We start from the raw sequence: 19,365 nt of genomic DNA on the forward strand, positions 1-19,365 counted from the left end.
AAAAAAAAAAAAAAAAAAAAAATTCGATAACGTGAAGATGAAATGAAGGGGTAGACGAAAGAGAACGCATTTGGCACATAAACAGAACAACTCAGTTGTTAATATAACGGTTTGTTAATATGCCTTAAAATAAGAATAAAAAAAACAAACGGAAAAAAAAATGCACAGCACTAGAGAAGTGCGCACATATGAACGCATGCAAAATGTGCATATACATTAGGAAAGGCGGGGGGGTTGTGCTTCCACCACATCTTCTCATGTCCAATTTAGTACAAGCTGATATTCGATATTCTCCAGCCAAAATTTATACCTCTGCAAAATAGGGGAAAAAAAAGGGGGCGGGATGCTTGTCATGATGGCTCACAAAATATAGAGACGTGCAAACAACGTTGAGCAAACAAAATATGCTCGTTTTTAAATACCACATTCTCCAGCTCGGCTTTCTTTTTCTCGTAAAACTTTTTCAAGTCGGGAACGTTGTTCATATTTGTAGGCTCTGAGGGGGGAAACGTAAAAAGCGAACACAGGACGTGAGCGTGCGCGCAATAACAAAAATAAATGCAGTTTCAATGTGCATGTTTATGCGCACATTTAATTGTTCTTCGTTGGTGTTTTTTTTTTTATGTGCAATGTACTAATTGTTCGTGCAACAAATATATATCCGTTCTTATTTTTTGCTATTACGTTTTGCTAGGGGATTTTGGGCTCCCATCAAATTGTCCATTGGGTTATTTTGTGACCTGTCCTTCTCTGCAACATTTTTGTTCACAAAAAAAAAAAAAAAAAAGGTGTTGTCTTTTTGTTCGCACAGAATTTTTGCTCTATTATATGTAGCTATTCGTACTTTCGTTTATTTATTTTATTTTTTTTTTTTTTTGCATACCGTGAAGAACAAAATAATCAATGATGCTTATGAGGCCGTTCGATCCAAACATGACCAGGAAGTACCTGCGATTAAGAGGTGGAGGTTTTGCAGCAAAATAAAATTAGCCATCGCACAGGTAAGAATGACAAAAAAAAACGCTCACGTAATCCCCAACGTGGTATTAAAATGGGTAATTAGAATGGATAAACTCCTTCGTATGCAAAAAAAATTCCAACCATGAAAGAGAGGATACAAATTTCATGTCCAGTAATTCTATATCCATTCCCATCTGAAGGGTTGACTTGAATTTGTACGTCAGGGGGAAGGGAATTTTGGCTGAAAAGGGGGTGACACGCAAACGGCATATACGTGTGTGCTTTGTGTGTGTCGTGTGTGTTGCGTGCCCAGTTGAACACCTGATCACATGCGCAGCAGAGTGTCGCCTATCGAAGCATACCCACTAAGTAGCCAGAAAAGAAGAGATTGATTAAAAACCCTAGACCCAACTGTAACACCAAAAAGGGGATTTGGTTCTTCATCATTCCAAACAGGTCCGACGGATCTTGCTTTAAGAGCGCATCAAACGGATTAACTTGTTCGGGCAAATCATTGAAGAAGCCACCTTGCGGTTTGTTGAAAAAATATTTTCTACTTAAGAACGCTACAGGGCAAATAAATCCATGATTCGTTTTCAGCTGGGTGTACCTAGTTAGGAAATTACTTTGTAAAAAAATACAAGGGGGGAGGGGGGAAAAATGCGTCTCTATTTATATGTACTGTACATTTACTCAATTTGTGCTCATGCCAACTACAACGTGGCAGTGTGCAGGTACACGTAGGAACGCAAAAGTTTGTCTGTATAAATTATGACACACCACAGCAGCATATGCGCCAAAAAAAAAACACAATCGATGAAATGACAATTTTTTTTTTTTGTCTCATTCTACTCTCTTTTACTTACTTTTGCCTCAGTTTCTCAACATCCGCCTTGAGGGTAGGTCTGACCATTTGGCCCAGGTTGCTTTTTATTATACAGACCAAAACAACAATTATGAAAATTGGCACAAGCGCATACATGCGTATTTTTTCGTCCAGCATTAGCGCATCCATTTTTACTAGCTTTTTTTTTTCTGTTCTTATGTCAGTTTTTCTTGATATATGTAAAAACAATTCGAGTGTTCAAATAGCTTAGTCGCGAACTCTCAGCTATGCGTTGCTTAAGCTAGTTGACGCATGATGGGTTAAGTGCTCCTTTTTTGTGATAATATTTTTTCTACGCTTATGTCGCAACACAGGATGAGGTTTGGGTGATGTTCTATTCACTCAAACACAACTACAAGCACAACTGGGTTAGAAGGGAAAAGTCCATCAAAAAGCATCCCTTTTTGTTACGCTCCCCATGCTGCATACCGTGTGATGAAGAAGCAAATGGTGATAAGGGATGAGCGAATTAAAAAAAAAAAAAAAAAAAGCAATAATGATGACATCACATGGGTACATTGATCGCGAAAATGTAACACGTATTTCCAGGAGTGAAACGAACGCAAGTTTCGTTAAAGATTGTAAAGGCTGCGCGACGACAAACAGGTTAAAAAATAAATATGCACTGAACAGTGGGAGGTCGAAATGGAAAACATTTCCTTAAAAATATTTTTAAAAAAAATTCAACCCTAATCAAATTATGAAGTTAAGCAATTGCGTAAGAAAAGGAATGCCTTTTCAAACAATACATCATTAAAATGCACAATTAACGTAAACTTTTTTTTTTTTCTTCTTTTTTTTGTTTTTTACATTATACGGATATATTTCACATGTGTAAATTGTTTGTGCTTGGCTTTTTTACGAAAAAAAGAAAAACGTTTTTACCTTGTAGATTAGTTACAAGTCCAAGTTTACAATGAATTGGGAAAATTGACACGAACGTACGTGCGTGCCATGGAGGTGTTTTTACACGTGCCTGAGCATTACGCCCAGTGGGGGGGAAATGCCAACGGATAAAAAATTTTGTGGTTGGTGTCGGACGAAGTTGTACGCATAGCTGCGTTAACCACGTGAACATATAGAGGTATTAACACAATAGGACGCATTGTAATGGTTTGGATGTTTTTGTATTCGCCTTTGCCAATGTTCAAATGTTTTATGTCGCCCATGTGCTTACCTTCGGATGGTTGCCTCCGTACGCCATATCAAAAGCAATTCTTGTACTTGAGAAAAATTTTGTAAAAAATGTAGGAAAAGGTTAAGGAGCAGATAAGGATGATTAGGACGTAATAAAACACGGGGGGTAACTGATAAATGTAAGGAACCAGTTCGACATTAAAATATAGCCTACACAACCTCTTCAACAAACGGTACATATTCTGTCTGTATGTAATCCCGTTGAAACAGTGGCAAATTTCGATTACGTAAAAATCTTGTAGGTCATCATAATGGATGTAGTCCTGGAAAGGAACCCCTCCATAGCTCCTTCCGCCATTCCGAAATGGGTATATAACTTCATTTTTATAAATTATATAACTATTACTGGTGCTATGTGTAGCGCTTTCTTTCTTATGGCCCTCGCTAAATACAAAGAAGAAAGTGTGGTCCAGTATTTTGTTTATAAAGAGAATGTAGTAATAATGTATTATGTTTGCTACCGTGTTGTAAATTTTACTGTACGGTGGGTTTTCATTTTTCCCTTTTAGGCTTTCCTTTTTTGCACCTGAAATGAAAATACAGCTATTTTCCTCCAGAGGATCGCTATTCAAATGGTCTGTTTTGACAAAATATCTTTTAATAATTGTCTTCGCGATAGAGGTACCATTATGTGCCCCCGTATTTCCACTAAAGTGTACCAGGTCGCGCACATACAATTTGTAAAATGAGCAGTACGTACTGAATGATGACAAATCGATGTAGTTCAACTTTTCATTTATTCCCTTTTTTGTTACTATATAATGTTCTGCCTCATTATAAATTTGTTCTCTTTTTAATTTTCCATTTGGATGTATTATAGACAAGTGATCACTCCATGTGTTAAATAATTTCCCACTACATTTAAGCAGTTGTCTCCTGACGCATTCGAAAGTAGCCTTTTTTTTTTGCTTATCAAATGAACAGCCAAAAGTTGGTGAGTTTTTTCTTTTTTTTTTTTTTAGTTTTATGACCTGTTCAGGTGAAAAAATTCCATCATTAAATTGGCTAAACCAGTTTTTTAATGTTCTTCCATTATGGCTTAACTGGCAGGTTGTAGTTACAATAAAGGAGAGGCAATAAAGGACATAAAAAAGGAGGACACATTTTATAATAACATTTGGCATATTCTTCTCATTAGCTGTAGCAACTTTGGGGGAAAGGAAAAAAAAAGAAAAAAAAAATGTGCGCTCTTCGCAGGGTTATCAATAGGGTTTGCTAATAGAGTCATCACCAAAAAAAGTGTCCTCATGTCCTGCACGTAAACTTTACACAGTGGTGCGATTTATTTGTGTAATATTGCAAAAAAACTGGACCTTTTCCCTCACATCAAAAAAGGTTTATTTTTTCCTCTTAACATTATGAAATCAATCATTTGTTATTGTTACAGAGGAATAAATTGATCGGCCTAGTTACTTTAAATTTTAAAATTTTACAATGGGCTAAGGAGTTGTTGTCGCCTCTCATCAAAACATGTAGACTTTTTTTTTTTCCCCCGTCCCATTAGTATGTTAAAGATGGGAAAACATATACATGCAAAAGGTGAGGCACACAAGCTGATGGCATTGCACAACACAGAATGGTTTTGTTTACCATTTTATGGTGCCATATTTATTTCAACTCTGTAGTGTCAATTTGTCCATTCGAGGGGAAGGTTTGCATGTTTGCTAATTCTTCTATTCTTTTTTTTCTCAAAAAAAAAAAAATCCAGCGACGTGCTTTAAAGGTGCGGGAAAAAAAAAGGAAATTTATCTACACCCCTCTTTAGGCTGATTCTCACGGAAGAAGAAAAAAAAAAGGAGTCAACAAAGATCAGTCGCAGTAGTTCAAGCCGAACGCGCAACCGACGGGAACAGTTCGAAAGCATTTATTCCAACACATAAATAGCAAACATACTGGCCTTTTCATGAGAGGCAAAATGCCAGAAAAATAACAGCCAAAGAAGCATTTGAGAGAAACATAATGCGCCATTCAACTGCAGGTAGCTAAAATGAATGGGCATAATGAAAATAACAGCGACCTGAAGGAACACAAAAAGGAGGAACACACAGCAGAGTGCACTTTAAATGATGAAACTATCATACCCACTTGTATAAAGAATATTTTACAGTGTACACTTGGTGGGGAGGCCGACAATGAACATTTCATAAAGTGCAAGAATGAGGAATTAAACAATTATATAGAAAAGAATATTCCAGGAGGGAGTTCCCATGAGGAAGGAGGCGACTGGAATATATCGGACGATGGTGTGGAATTCATGAACGCAAGTGGCAATAATGCAGGCGACAGCATCAACGGGAATAACTATGGTGAAGTCCTTTTAAACGGCCCGCGTGAACAGTCAAATTTGGAGATGTGTGCAGACGGGCTAGGCAAGGATCCCCACGAGGGTGACAATAGGGAGAGCAAAGAAAATAGGAGGCATAAAAGAAAAAGGCGCTATATTGACGTTGACAAAATGAATTTTGATTTCGAAAAGGAGGATTTTGCTAGCAGTGCCAATGACGAGTTGGTAAGACGCAACTATGTCCATGCGGACGAATACGCCAGTGGGTATGCCAACGGGTACACGAATGAGCTACCATGTCAGAAGGACATTAACATGAACAGTGAAGTAATCAGGGGTCTCCTGGAGCCTCCGCCAATCCCGTTCAATGATACCTTCAGGAAATACAATAAAGAAATAAGTGATGTGTACGTGAAACATAAAAAAAAAAGTAGTGGTACTCTAAACATATTCCTAGAGTCGCAACTCCTGTGCATAGATGAAGGTACATTTGAAAAAGAAAATAACTTTATAAATAACCATTTTGATAATTTTATTATGAGAAAATTAAATGTTGTAAATCCCACCAATGAACAGGACACTACCAACCAAAATAAAGATTTGCAAGAGCTGATCAAATATCTTATGTCCTGGTACTTCTCTGGGTTTTATTCCGGGAGAATAAGCATGTTGAAAGAGTTACATGGTGAGTAACTTTTTGGATTTTTTTTTTTTTTTTTTTTTTTTTTTTTGTGCTCATTGCGTTATCATAAAATGTAACGTATACCTTGTGCTACTTCATGGAGCACCGTCGTTGCATAAGTGCACAGATTAGGCCACCTGCCCAGGTTTACATTTGCAAAAACTCCAAATTGGTTTGTAATTAAAATGTGAAAAACTGTGTATTGTCCACAGTTATACGTACCCCTGTTTTTGCTTATTAATTTGTACCGTGCGTGAATATAAAAAAAGTGGGTCTTTAAATTAAAAGTGAGCAACCACAAGGTGGATAATTCTTTAAAATAATTTCTTAATTCTACGTACACGAGCGGTGTATAAGCGGGGTGTATACACTTTGGTGACAATTCACAAAACTTGTGTGGTTACAACGGCTTTTTCTGCCTTTTCTCTTTTTTTTCTGCCAATCCCACAGCTCCGTTTCTGACGTAGCATCAGAGGAGCTAATCAAGCGCATGTCTATTTAACATGACTTTGGTGAAAATTATTTCTCGCTGTGGCCATGAAATTAGTTATAAATTCCACTGCTGATAAGGATAAATGCTTTTGACCGAGGATAACACAAATAGAACACGGTATTGCAGTATGAGCAAATTGGGAATAAAGTGTGTTACTCTCTAATTTGTGGCATCTTTTTGTTCCATTGAAGTGTGCTGATTTTGCTTGGTGACAGTTACGTTTTTGTAAAATCATTTAGTTCTTTTCGGCTATATACAATGTGGGGAAAAAAAAAAAAAAAAAAAAAAAGCGTTGCACCACCTCCTGACGGTTTTGCGTGTACCTATTTGGTATGTATACACATGTCTGCAGGGTCATTAAAAAAAAAAAAAAAATTACACTACTGCACAGAAAAGATAAAAAAAAAATATATGGACTGCATGTGCGTGATAGATGAGCGGCCACATTATCCTTCCATGTCGTCTATCACAATTTTACTCATTTAAGAAAATAAAAAAAAAAAAACACGCACGACGGTGTGCAACGCCTATGTGACATTTCTTCTTACTTGTCATCCGTCGATATGTGCGTAAATTCGAACAGTGTGAACGCTTTACTCGTCAAATTGATCTTTCCTGACATTTAAGAGAGGCAAAATGAAGAGCACAAACAGGATGAAGACGGAGGCTTTGACGCTAATGGTGAGCAGGGGAATGTGGTGTATAAGCAGGGTGGAAACAACGTAACGCATCTTTGCAACGAAGGCACAGCTTGCTTCAATAGGTGCAAACAAGAAAGGTACACTTCCCCCTCGCGGTGCGCGCCCTTTTTTAACCTCAAAACATGTGCGCATTCCCCTCCTTTCCCCCGCGGGTTCGCAGCATTTAGACGGAAAACGAAAAGACATAGGGACAGGCAACAACATTTACAGAAAAGTTGTTATCAACCCAACATCGGAAGACGACATGCAAAAATTCTGTAGAAATTATTTTCGAATATATAATTTCTCTGTGAGAACTTTTTTTTTTTTTTTTTTCCCAAACTTATACCATTCTCATTTAAATATACATATGTGCATGCGAGCTTTTGTGCGATTCTTCACTTTTCTCTTTTTCAACGAAATGTTACCATATTAAAAATGCTTCTATGTATTGGTAATTTTTTTTTTTTTTTCACTCCCATGTGCAGCTATACAATTTTATACGAAGACTGATATCGCTAGACGCCGTCATTGTATACTCGCTCTTCCTAACCGTTTATGTATTTTCAGAAATTAGCCAAGGGATAACGAAAAAGTATATTTTTATGGATACGGCCATTTCTATGTTTCTAAACATTGCCATTTTGGTAGTCACGGAAACGCTGTACGAGCTGAAGCATCTGAAGGATATAAAGGATGCGAATTCACAGTGCTACCTCAGGATAGTGCCCAAGATGTCTCACTTTGAAAAGGTACCCAGGGGATGTGGGTAGTCCATCCAGCGGTCACGCATGACAACATCGATCACTCGGGAAAACTACCAACTCTCCAATTATAACGACACTTCTTCTCCACATATGATGTAACAATATGTGTGGCAACAAATGCCCCCCCCTGTTCAGGTCACAACCAAAGACATAAAAGTGGGAGACATTATTCGGGTGTTCCAAGGAGACGAATTTCCAGCAGATGCCGTCATCCTTTACGTTAAGAACAATTTGAATGCTATGGTCGATTCATTTAAAATTGACGGATTGTTTAGGAAGAGCATCAAGTACCCAGTGGATAAGTACAAAAGTACGAGCGCATACATTCATCTGCAAAGGCTTCTTTTCCCTTGTGTGATTATATATACTTTTGCAATGGTGAACGCGTTTTAAACATGGTTTAAAAGATTTCATAAACGACACTTTCCCCCCAACCTAGTCGACAGGGACTACCTAAAAATGCTGTCAGAAATTAATGGGTTCATTAGATGCGAACTGCCTAACAAGAATATATTTTGTTTTCAGGGGAATTTCAAGTTAGACAAACACCCGAGGTCGTTAATGCTAAGCTACGAGAACTTCGCTCTCCAATGTAAGGAAGGAACACCATAAAAAGGGAGAGAAAAAAAGAAAAAAAAATGACATTAACGGCCCATTTCTGCCCTTTAGCAGTAAACCTACTGTAACAACCCCAATTTACATACTGACTGCTCTTTTTTTTTTTTTTTTCCCTTAAGCATCCATCCTGAAAGGGGCAGAATACATAGACGCAGTGGTCGTGTACACCGGAGCTGACACAAAAAAAAATTTAAATATTCCTCAAAAAACAGAAGAGAGTAGAACATTCTGTATAAAAATGAACAACGTAGTGTACTACTTAATCTTCATGTATTTCTTTTTTGTCCTCTTGAGTATTATAATAAAGTTGACGTTGTATGGCACACGTTGGTCTCACCAGAAGACGCATGATACCTTCTTAACCGTTTTGGAGGACTTCATTGGCCTATACATTTTGGTGCTGCCGATTATGATTTACTCGGAGAAGAGCCTTATATATATCATTCAGAGTTTGAAAATAGGTGCGTCTAGCATGGGAGAAAATAGAGGCTTTGTGCGTGGGCTTATTTACAAAGCAAATCTTCCACATGCATAGCGCAAAAATGTGTCACACTGTGTGTGTATGAAGGCAAAAATGAATTATGTTCTAACCCTTCGCTGGCATCACCCGTTTATAGAAAACGACCTGCGAATGAAGGAAGGGCCACACGGTGAGAAGCCCAAAGTTTTTAATAAAAACAAGAATGATACGTTAGGAGCTGTGGATCTGCTGGCAACAGCTCGAAATGGAATTCTTGTGAAGAAAAAGGAACTGTTTGTATCGTGCGCTGTGAACAACGTTGTGTATGCCAAATGCGACTTTGTCTATTCGCGCCGGGAGTTTCGCTTGCCCACGTTGAACATCCTCGACGGTGAAAGGTACGCATGGGGGGGAAAATAAGCCAAAAGATGATAAAAAAAGGGATAATGGGAAAAAGAGCGCGTTTCAGCAACAATAAGAAAACGCGATCAACTCATATGGGTTCACCCTCCATGGGGGTGACTCCCAATTTATGCGCGCTAGTAGCTCACTCTGGTGCTTGGTCTCGCCAATTGATTCCGATTTCACACACACATACATACATATATACATGCATTTATGTTCCTTGCTCGATTCTTTAGAAGGAACGTGGCCGAGCTTTTAAACCTGGACGAAAGAATTTTCAAAGACCCCGAGAACGTGCTCTTCCCCTCAAGAGATTTGGGGCTTTTCCTGAAAATATTCCAGAACAGTATTTCTCCGATTTACAACCCGTTCGTGGATGACTTGTCGAAGGTGTTGAGGGAGAGATATAGGACTTACTTGAATGAGGAGATTTTGAACAAGAACGTCAAGCTGACGCCGTTCATAAAGTCTAAACTAAATGGGGGCTACAACCGTACGGCAGATGTATATATGTATACGAATGCTTACATGTGTGCATTTGTACGGAGAGAAGGTGCCTCCTCTTTAATACAGTGTTCTCCTATTCGTGCAACTCTACTAAAAAAAAAACCATTTTTTCACCCCCCTCCGTTCACTTCACCCCTGAGAGCAGAATTTTACGAGAATTTCAAAAACAACTACAACTGCAAAGAGGTGATAGAAGACGCGCAGAGGGGAGAGGACCAGGCTGACAAAATAGAAGAGTTCGTTTTGGGAATATGCGGATGCAACCGGGTCATTATCTACAACGAGAAGTGTTTAGACATGGGCATGAAGGAATATAAAAGTGAAAGTTACAGTGACGCATATGTCAAGTATGAAAAAGAAAACAATAATGAAATGGAAAATGAGAAAAATGATAAACATGCAGAAAAAACCGATGAAGAAAATTTCCATACAATCGAATATGAAGATATATGCTTATACAATATTGTGAAAAATATAGGCTATGATGTGTACTGTTACAAGAACAGATTATTTTTTTATAATTTAAAAAACGAATGCCAAGAATACCATTTGATATGTTTTCACGATTTTTTGAAGAGCAATAAATTCTCCATGTGTATTTTAAAAGACACAAAGGAGTTAGACCATGATATCCTCTACGTCCGTGGTTATGACTTCAATATTCTTCCCTACTTATCGCTAGCCAAAAATGATATAAACAAAATAAAAAAAATTATAAAAATGTATACTATGAATTATTTGAAGGTTATTCTGATCTGCAAAAAGGTGATTAAAAATGAGGACATTGGAAAATATCTCCTTTTGAAAAGCATCCGGAATGGTAAGAATAGCAGGTTGTCCTTTAGGCTGTACGATTTAATGAAAATATTTCTTCTAAACAATTTGGAAGTAGTTGGCATGATTGGATTGAAGAACGACTTGAGAGAAGGGGTAGAGGAAACTTTTCTCGATTTGGCTAAATTTGATATTCGCTCGTGGATATTTACAAATGAGTATCCCAAGGACACTTACCTGACAGCACTAGAGTGTAATTTGATTGCCTCCAATTCCAACCTATTTGTAATTAACTTTTTTAATGCACAAGAGGATGAAGGGGGAGGCCACATGCACAATGGTGACCACACGGACAGTGCGAACAGCGCCAATCACATTGAGAAGGAGGAACGTGTGGACAGCATGGATAATATGGCCAATGTGCTCTTCAACAATTTTACCCTCTCGCTGGATAAGCTCAACTCTACATCTTACGCCATTGTAATAAACGACGCTAGTATAAAAAATATAATGAGCAGTGCGTATGCCATGGTGAGTCCATCTCTGCGTGTGACGGGCACGTGCCCCTCTCTACATTTCGTTGATGATGGTGTGGGTGACCTAAAAATGGGGAAATATCCTCCGTATACATATTCATGCACGATGACTGTTGTAGACTCATTTGCCACCCCTCTACCCCTTCCCCCCCCCCCCCATACCAATTATAAAAACACACTGCAGAAAATGTTCCTTTGCATAGCCATGCGAGCTACGGTCGTTTTATTTTGCAAGATGGACAATGAGACCAAGGGAAGAATTATAAAAAAAGTGCTCTCCCTAACTACCCCCCGGTTGACCATCCTAGGGGTGGGGTCGACCCTAAATGACGCCTACCTATTGAAGAATACCACAATCAGTGTGTGTCTAAGTTTGAACGAGCAGGTCAGTGTGCTATATAGCATATCGGATTACGTACTGCAGGAGTTTAGGTACATTATCGACCTGCTTATATTGGGACGGCTGAACAAAATTTCCCTGAGGTAATTAAAAGAAAGAGTTCTCTCCACCATAAAACAAGGGGGGACAATGAGCGGGTTCATCTAAGGGCACATTTGAGTTGGTTAAAAGTGATGGTGTAAACCTTGTTTTTCTTTAGTACCCGTTCGCGGCGCTTCATATATTGTCTTCCCCCCCTGCAGCCGGTCCTTCCTTTGGATAATATACCTGAAAATTACGATAGTCTCGCTGTACTTTTTCCACAACTTTGATAATTTCTTCTCCGGGTCTTCCACATCGTCCATTTTGTACACCCAAACGACCTTTGCCGTTTTTCATTATTTGCTCATTATAGCATTTTCTGCCTATGAAATAGATTTGCCCTACAAGTTTATCAGGAGCGTCCCCTACATCTATCAATCTGTAGGGTTCCACTGTGCATGTAGCGAACATGTTGTAGGCATTCAGCGTCGTTTGCTTTATGAGCAGTATAAACTACGCGAGATATGCACACAAAATCAGTGCCAATTGATTACACCCTCCGTCGCCCCCCCTTTCTGTTTTTAATAGGCTAGAAGAAAGTACATCCTAAACAACACGATAATCATTTTAACCATCGTGGAAGCCATGCTGATTTCGCTTATCTCGTATTACATCCTGAGGGTGCATGTCTTCCCCCTGATAACACATAGAGCATTCACCTTCCACATATTCATCCTAAATTTTTTTATCACATCGGAGAAAATTTTGCTGCTCTCCAGAACATGGCACTTGTACTTCTTCATCTTGGCAGTTCTGATTATCTGCTTCCTATTTATATACGTAAATGTGTACACCTTAATTGATTGTTTGAAAATAGGGACGTGTGAATTGAGTCTGTTCCACACGGAGGACACATACTTTTGGCTGTCTCTTCTTCCGATTTTGTATATAAACTTTTTTATTGACAAGGCGGCGAAGTTTATCAACAACAGGTGCGTTCCTTCACACACGGTTCATCATGTTCGCTAGGGATGGAGTTAGCTGCCCTGTGTGATCATTATTAGGAGAGCTCACCCATCTTTTTTTTTTTTTTTTTTTTTTTTTTTCGTTCCGTCATTCCTTCCGATACACCTACCCAACCTTTGCAGAATTTACCCCGACATAACAGACTACTTCCGGGAGAAGATACTGAAGAGAGACAAGAAAGGATCCTCAAGGGAAAACACAACAGAGGGTAGAACAAGTGGTAATGTAAAGGAAGTAGCGCATGGTCCATTGAACCTGGATGCGAATGCAAAGTTCAAAAAATTCATCCCGACGCCAAAGCAGTATTGCATAAAAGACAACAACAACGCGTACTACAACAGGACGAAGAAAACGAAATTCATCTACGAGACCTTCAGAAAAGTTATAGGTATAAATATAAAGTACCGAAATCAGCAGTTAAACTTAGAGTATAAGACATATGAAAAGAGAACCAAGTTAAAACTGAGGACGATAGGAATTGTTTTATTTGCCATATTTTTTATAGTATTTTTTGTGCAAGCGCTTGTTTCCAAGCAAACGAAGAGTTTAACATTTTCGTTGAACGCTTTGACGTATTTTTTAATCTTGTACTACTTCCTGGCGACGGTGTGGATGATTTATATAAGGCTAAGGAACAGGTCCAACTCGACTCTGTTCTTTTTTATTGGAAAATTGATACTCCTGTTGGGATTCATCTTTGAGCTGTATGACAATGTAAGCAACGACATCATAAACATGTTGATAGCCTACTCCTTTACCGTTTCGTACATTTTTTTTCTTTCGTTCAAAATATTAGAAGGGATAATAATATGCGCCATTGTGTTGGTATTAACTTCCTGGGTGTACTACGAGAAGAATAAAAAATTGGGTTCCATGTGTACCAAGTTTTGTGAAAATCCGTATCTCAGTTTGCAGCATTTGGAGGAGGTTAATATTTCATGTCTATGCAAACAACAGATAGTAACGTTCCTCATTTGCATACTAAGCTTTACCTTCATTTGCCTTTCGATGAAATATTATGAAATTTATTACCTCAAAAAGAAATTCCTCTTCAGATATAAACAGAAGGTTAATTTAACCAAACAGATTGAAATACTGCACACCATGCTCCCGAGCTTTTTGGTGGAGTACCTCCTGATAAGTGACCCCAAGGCGGATGGGATAATGGTTGGTAAAAATATATCTGGAGAGGACAGAGGAATCATATCAGTAATATTTTGCGACATTGATGATTTTCAAAGTATGGTTTCGACACTTGAGCCACATGCCCTTGTAGAAACTCTGGACAATTTATACCTATATTTTGACAAGTGTATAAAATATTTTAATTGCATTAAGATCGAGACTGTATTTGAATCTTACCTGGCTGCCTCGGGGCTCAGCGAGAAGCTGAATGACTGTGTACACAAAATTAAATATGACACCAGGTGTGCCATTAAGCTTGCCATCGCGCAACTCAGCGCCAAGTATTACATTTCTTATAAGGTGCTGGCTGGGGGGAGCAACAAGGTAGACAGTGACAATGTGGGTAATGACAACGTGGGGCATAGCAGCAGTCATACGCTCCCAATGCACAGCGGTGAGGATGCCCACTATGATAAGTACACCCACAAAAATATTAGCTTACGTATTGGTATACACACGGGAAAGGCCATCAGCGGCGTCATCGGGTCGGTCAAACCGCAGTACTCACTCTTTGGAGACACAGTCAACACAGCGTCTAGAATGAAATCCACTGCGCTTACGGACCATATTCATGTCTCCTACGATACGTATAAATATCTGGAGGACGATACGTCACTGGTGTGGAAGGAGCGCAAGGTGTTTATCAAGGGGAAGGGGGAAATGAGAACCTACCTGTTGGTCGACATTTTGGACGACGTCAAGAAGGTCGAGGAGCCCTCGGATGTGGGCTTCTCAAGCTCCACTCTGTTTGGGAGGGGGGACGACACGGTCGAAGGTGCACAAATGGAGAAGGGCATAGCGGAAGTTGCACACATGGAGAGGCGGGGCGAGGCGCAAACCTCCCAGAAGGCGGAGACCCCCCGGACGGATGATCTCGCCATGCAGGATGCAGGGGCAAAATCGCACTCGAAAAAAAAGACGAAGGAGGAAGGGCGGCCCAGAGAAAGTCCACACCAAATTAATGCCCAAAGTACACTAATTGAAGAGATACTGGATGTGTACGAGAGGGGAAGCGATTCTTGCAGCAACAACAACAGGTATTATTATAACAAAGCAGACAACGCAAGTGATAGTATGAAAAGTAATGACTTCCCTACCTACTTCAGAGCGTTTAATGATGGCAAGTCCAAATACCTTAGTTTGGATAAACTAAAATTAGCAGACAGTGTACGAAGGAAAAATCTATTCTACTTTGAATCGCCAGTAGGTGTAGGAGAGGAAATTGTTGGCGGGACAAAGGAGTCGGATGATTTTTTTACATCCCCTTATGTAGAACATGAACACCAGGTGGAAAGTACCAAACAAGTGAGGAGGAGTAAAGCCTGTGTGAAAAAAGCTTCCTCCAATTGTATGCACCAATTTGATACACCAGATGGGGTCATAAAGAACTACATAAAGGAGAGAAGAAATTACCAAAAAAAATTTTACGCGCCCCATTTTTATCTTGGAGATATACTTAAACAGTCTAATGAGTTTAAAAAGGGGGAGAAGAAGAGCAGGAGAAGGAGGGAGGAACGGAGGGGTAGACGGAAAGCCACACATGAAGAGGGGGTGTCCTACAATTTTTTGAATGGAAGCTTTTCATCCAACTGGGACTACTCCACAGAATCGGAGTTCTACTTGTATGATAAAAAATTAAGGCAGAGTAAAGGGCACATAAATTTTGACGACCTGTTTACCAAAATATACAGGAAAAAGAGGAACATTCTGCAAGGGGATATTCAGCACATGCCAAGGCAGGGATTCCTCTTCCCTAAAAATAAAGCAACAAAAGGAAAAAAGAAAAAAAAGAAAAAATTGCGCGCAGAGGGGGAAGTACCATACGATGATGAACAAAATGCCGGATCGAAAAGTGGGACAAGTAGACAATTTTTTCGTCATTGGAAGCACCAAGCAGAAAGGAAGGAAGCAGACATGGATACCAAAATTTCGAATGGCTCTTTTTGTGAGGACACGCGGAATGGTTTCCATCACTCAGGAGGCAGCAGCATGGGGAAGCAGGAAAACTTGGGAAGGGGGTATACGCATGATGCCCCCCTGCAGAGACCATCCATCAGTTGTTTGCTCACAAAGCGGGATGACCCCTTTCCTGAGGGGAACAAATGGAAGAGCGTAAAAAATGTGAAAGGGGAAAACTTGAAACGAACGGCCCCAATTAGCGATAGGGAACAAGAGAAAGACAGAACGGGCTGCCAGACGAGGCACAGCGGAGGAAATGCTGCGTCCAGTGGTGGGGACGTTAAGCAAAATAGACAGATGCTTATGAGGAGGCATAGATTGTTACGGGAGGACGTGCTTTTCGGCGCCGCCATGGGGAGCAACCTACCCCCACTCGAGAAGGAAGAACACACAAAAAGGAAAAAAAAAAAAAAAAAAAAATCGAGCAAAAATGGAACGCGGGTGAAGCAGCGTGAGGAGAAGGGGAGGCGCCCAACGATGTTCGATGAAAACGATTTGCTCAGGAAGAAAGAGGTAAATTTTGACAGCGTTCAGCAGGCAAGCTGTGTAGAATCTTCCGCTGTTGAGATCGGATATGGGGGGAGAGAAAATGCACATAAGGAGACTCCACCAGGAGGATCAAACCCCACCGCGGAGAGTGCAACAGTTGAAAAATCAAAATTGCAGAAGAAAAAAATGGTGCAGAAAAAAATAAGCTTTTATAGCTTGAAGGATGAAAGGAGTCTGAGTTCGGGGGGCCTCGGTGGAGAGAGCTCCTGTGCTTTGAAGTCTAACGAGACGAACAGCGGTCCGAACGGGGGAACTCACAGTTATGCAAAGAAGGAGCACTTCTTCACTTACAGCCCCGCGGTTAAAAAGAAGAGAGGTGTGTTAACAAAGGTTAATCAGGCGTTTAAAAAGTACTTTAAGAGTATGGACATGAGCGATCGAGGGAATCCGCCTCTTACGTCTCATTCCCCTCGACATGTGCGCACGCAGGAGTTGACTAGAGGAGAGGCAGCACTGCACAGTAGAGGTCCACAGAGGAGCGAAGAACAGATCAAAACAAGCATAACTGCAAGCAACAAAAATGTAAACTTTGCTCACAAGTTTGATAATTATAATAAAAATAAGCTTTTAAAAAAATTGACATCTACACTTGATGTGGGGAAAAAAAAAGTGAGCAATTTTAACAGCTTTTATTACAAATTTAAGGATGAAGAGTTGGAGGAAGAATACACACGAGGGTATTACAGAGAAATAATTAACATAGACTTGACGAAAAAGTTAATAATAATATTTATAATATCAGAAATGATCTTAAGCTTATGTAATGTGATAGAGTTATCGTACTATGACCATAAACTAAAGGGAAATGATTTCATTGTAATAATTTGGCTAATAAGGTGTATTTATTTATTCATAATAACATTCATATGGTTATTACTGAAGATAAAATTGAAGGAATACAAAAAGAATTCAAGCAAAATGATGTGGACAATATTTATTTTGAATATTTTTCTGTCTTCATGGTGCATTATCATTATGGATCTATCGTGTATTCATTATAGTAATTTGGTTGGGAATTCTAGCGTCAGATCCTTATTTTTTATGAAGGATGCAACTGAATTGATCATTTGTATGCAGTTGATATTTATTAAGAATATGTTATTTAAACATAAGTTTTTTTTTTTTGTATTTTTTTTCGTTTTTTTAATTTATTCCTTTTCAAAATTATTTAAAATACATTTGTGTGAAATAAGAATATGCTCCAGTATCCTTTTGATCCTTTTTATTAACATTTTATATTTTTGGTACACTGAATATTTAGACAGGACCCAATTTTTAGTTAAGAGGAGAAGAAACAGGATGGAGAAAACTTCACATGACTTTTTAACGAGGATATTACCGAGACAAGTTTTGGAAGAATACCAAAATGATAATTTACAGTTAACCTATAGTCATGAAAAAATTGCTTTTCTTTTTGCTGACATTGTAGGGTTCACAAGGTGGAGTAAAACTGTTCCTCCAAAGGACGTCCTAAAATTATTACAAAAATTAATATCTAAGATTGACAAGGATACTATCAAATTGGGATTGTTTAAACTTTTCACCATTGGGGATGCCTATGTGGCCACTAGCCAACCGAACTCCTCCATCACAGATGAGCACGAAGCTGTTGAGGGAATACTAAACATTTTTAAGCTAGCTAAACTGATACTACATAACATCAACACTATAAAAATTCAGTTTAATAAACATGATTTTAATATGAGAATTGGTTTGCACTACGGATCGTGCGTGGGGGGCATCATCGGGTCGGTCAGAATTAGGTATGATATGTGGGGCCTGGATGTACTTACAGCTAACAAGATTGAGTCTAATGGAATTCCTGGCGAAATAATCTGCTCCGAGCAGTTCAAGATGTTTTTCCTGGAACACGAGCCGCAAGCGTAAGTTGCGGTGTCCACCGTGAGCGCTACCGCGACATGATTCAATACCAATCATTTTGCCCGCACCGCGTTTGCGCAACAAATCTAGGGAACATTTTCACAGCGCGCTCATGAGGACTTCCAAGACTGAAATTTCCTTTCCCCTCTCCCTTTTCCAATTTCAGGAAGCTCAACTTTTGGTACTACAAAACAATCTACATAAGCGACAAGGATGTGAAGTTGTATGTCATAGAGGACAAGAACTATGAGGAGGACTATGACCCTAAGACGACCGACTATGAAACTTTGTTAAAACTGCGGGAGAGAAAGGCAAAAGGTGGGCCATCCAACTGCATGGATAAATGAAAGCTTGGTGATCGGTGCAATGAAGAGGTGGAAAAAATTCACTGTACTCTTTTTTTTTTTTGTGCCACCGGGGAAGACGGGGATATTTCATTAGTACATATAACGCATATATGTGGAAGCATTTTTTTTTTTTTTCATTCCGTTCATTTGTTTGTTTGTCTACGCTTGGGGGACCAGCCAATTTTAGACCCTTCCCAGGATTGCCCTCTGTACCCTTGTTCCTTCCTCGTTGTCTGTACTCTTAGCGCACAAGCGCGTGGATACGCACACAACACACACATCATTTTTGTATGCATTTAAACATCTACGTTAGGGGGTAATTAATATAATATTCAAAATTTCTTCATAAGTGTACAACTAGTTTTATGTACAAAAATAACAAAAAACAAAAAAAAAAAAAAAAAGGGAAGCAGAAAACGTTAACACTATATACTGTTACTGTAAAAATTTAATTATATTTTAAAAGGTACAAAGAGATAATTTTAAATCATTCCATGGTGAATGAAATAATTCGGGTAAGCAGCAAACGGACACAAACACAGCTTGTCGTGGTGTTCCCATTAATCCTCATATAAGCTTAGGACGCGCCACTCATATGCGCAAGTGCTCTTTCGCATATTGTATAGGGGAAGGAGCACATTGCACACACACTGGGGACAAAGGGCACAGTCCCTATTGAAAAAGTGAATCAAATGAAAAGGTGAAAAATGAAAATGAAAAAATACAACTTTCGCGAGCGCCGAAAATG

At 39.1% G+C, this 19,365-nt stretch overlaps 3 protein-coding genes across 3 annotated transcripts; 1 reads left to right on the forward strand and 2 right to left on the reverse strand.

The window, feature by feature from the left end:
- Positions 1–255: 255 nt before the first annotated feature.
- AK88_03086 (uncharacterized protein) lies at positions 256–1,975 on the reverse strand (the record flags this gene model as incomplete). Its single annotated transcript, XM_012480709.1, has 7 exons — positions 256–312; positions 423–496; positions 685–750; positions 884–948; positions 1,102–1,201; positions 1,323–1,585; positions 1,827–1,975. The coding sequence occupies 7 exons, from the start codon at positions 1,973–1,975 to the stop codon at positions 256–258; spliced, it is 774 nt and encodes a 257-aa protein (XP_012336132.1).
- A 1,076-nt stretch (positions 1,976–3,051) lies between these two features.
- Positions 3,052–4,167, reverse strand: AK88_03087 (uncharacterized protein; the record flags this gene model as incomplete). The annotated part of the gene is made up of 1 exon (XM_012480710.1): positions 3,052–4,167. One exon carries the CDS (start codon positions 4,165–4,167, stop codon positions 3,052–3,054), a length of 1,116 nt encoding a protein of 371 aa, XP_012336133.1.
- An 863-nt stretch (positions 4,168–5,030) lies between these two features.
- Positions 5,031–18,617, forward strand: AK88_03088 (uncharacterized protein; the record flags this gene model as incomplete). Its single annotated transcript, XM_012480711.1, has 15 exons — positions 5,031–6,012; positions 7,130–7,224; positions 7,364–7,492; positions 7,671–7,934; positions 8,085–8,259; positions 8,389–8,541; positions 8,687–9,028; positions 9,185–9,425; positions 9,669–9,925; positions 10,085–11,244; positions 11,434–11,732; positions 11,892–12,111; positions 12,259–12,662; positions 12,819–18,272; positions 18,437–18,617. 15 exons carry the CDS (start codon positions 5,031–5,033, stop codon positions 18,615–18,617), a joined length of 10,356 nt encoding a protein of 3,451 aa, XP_012336134.1.
- Positions 18,618–19,365: the final 748 nt, after the last annotated feature.

Source organism: Plasmodium fragile (genome assembly GCF_000956335.1).
Source record: "Plasmodium fragile strain nilgiri unplaced genomic scaffold supercont1.33, whole genome shotgun sequence".
Taxonomy (NCBI): domain Eukaryota; phylum Apicomplexa; class Aconoidasida; order Haemosporida; family Plasmodiidae; genus Plasmodium; species Plasmodium fragile.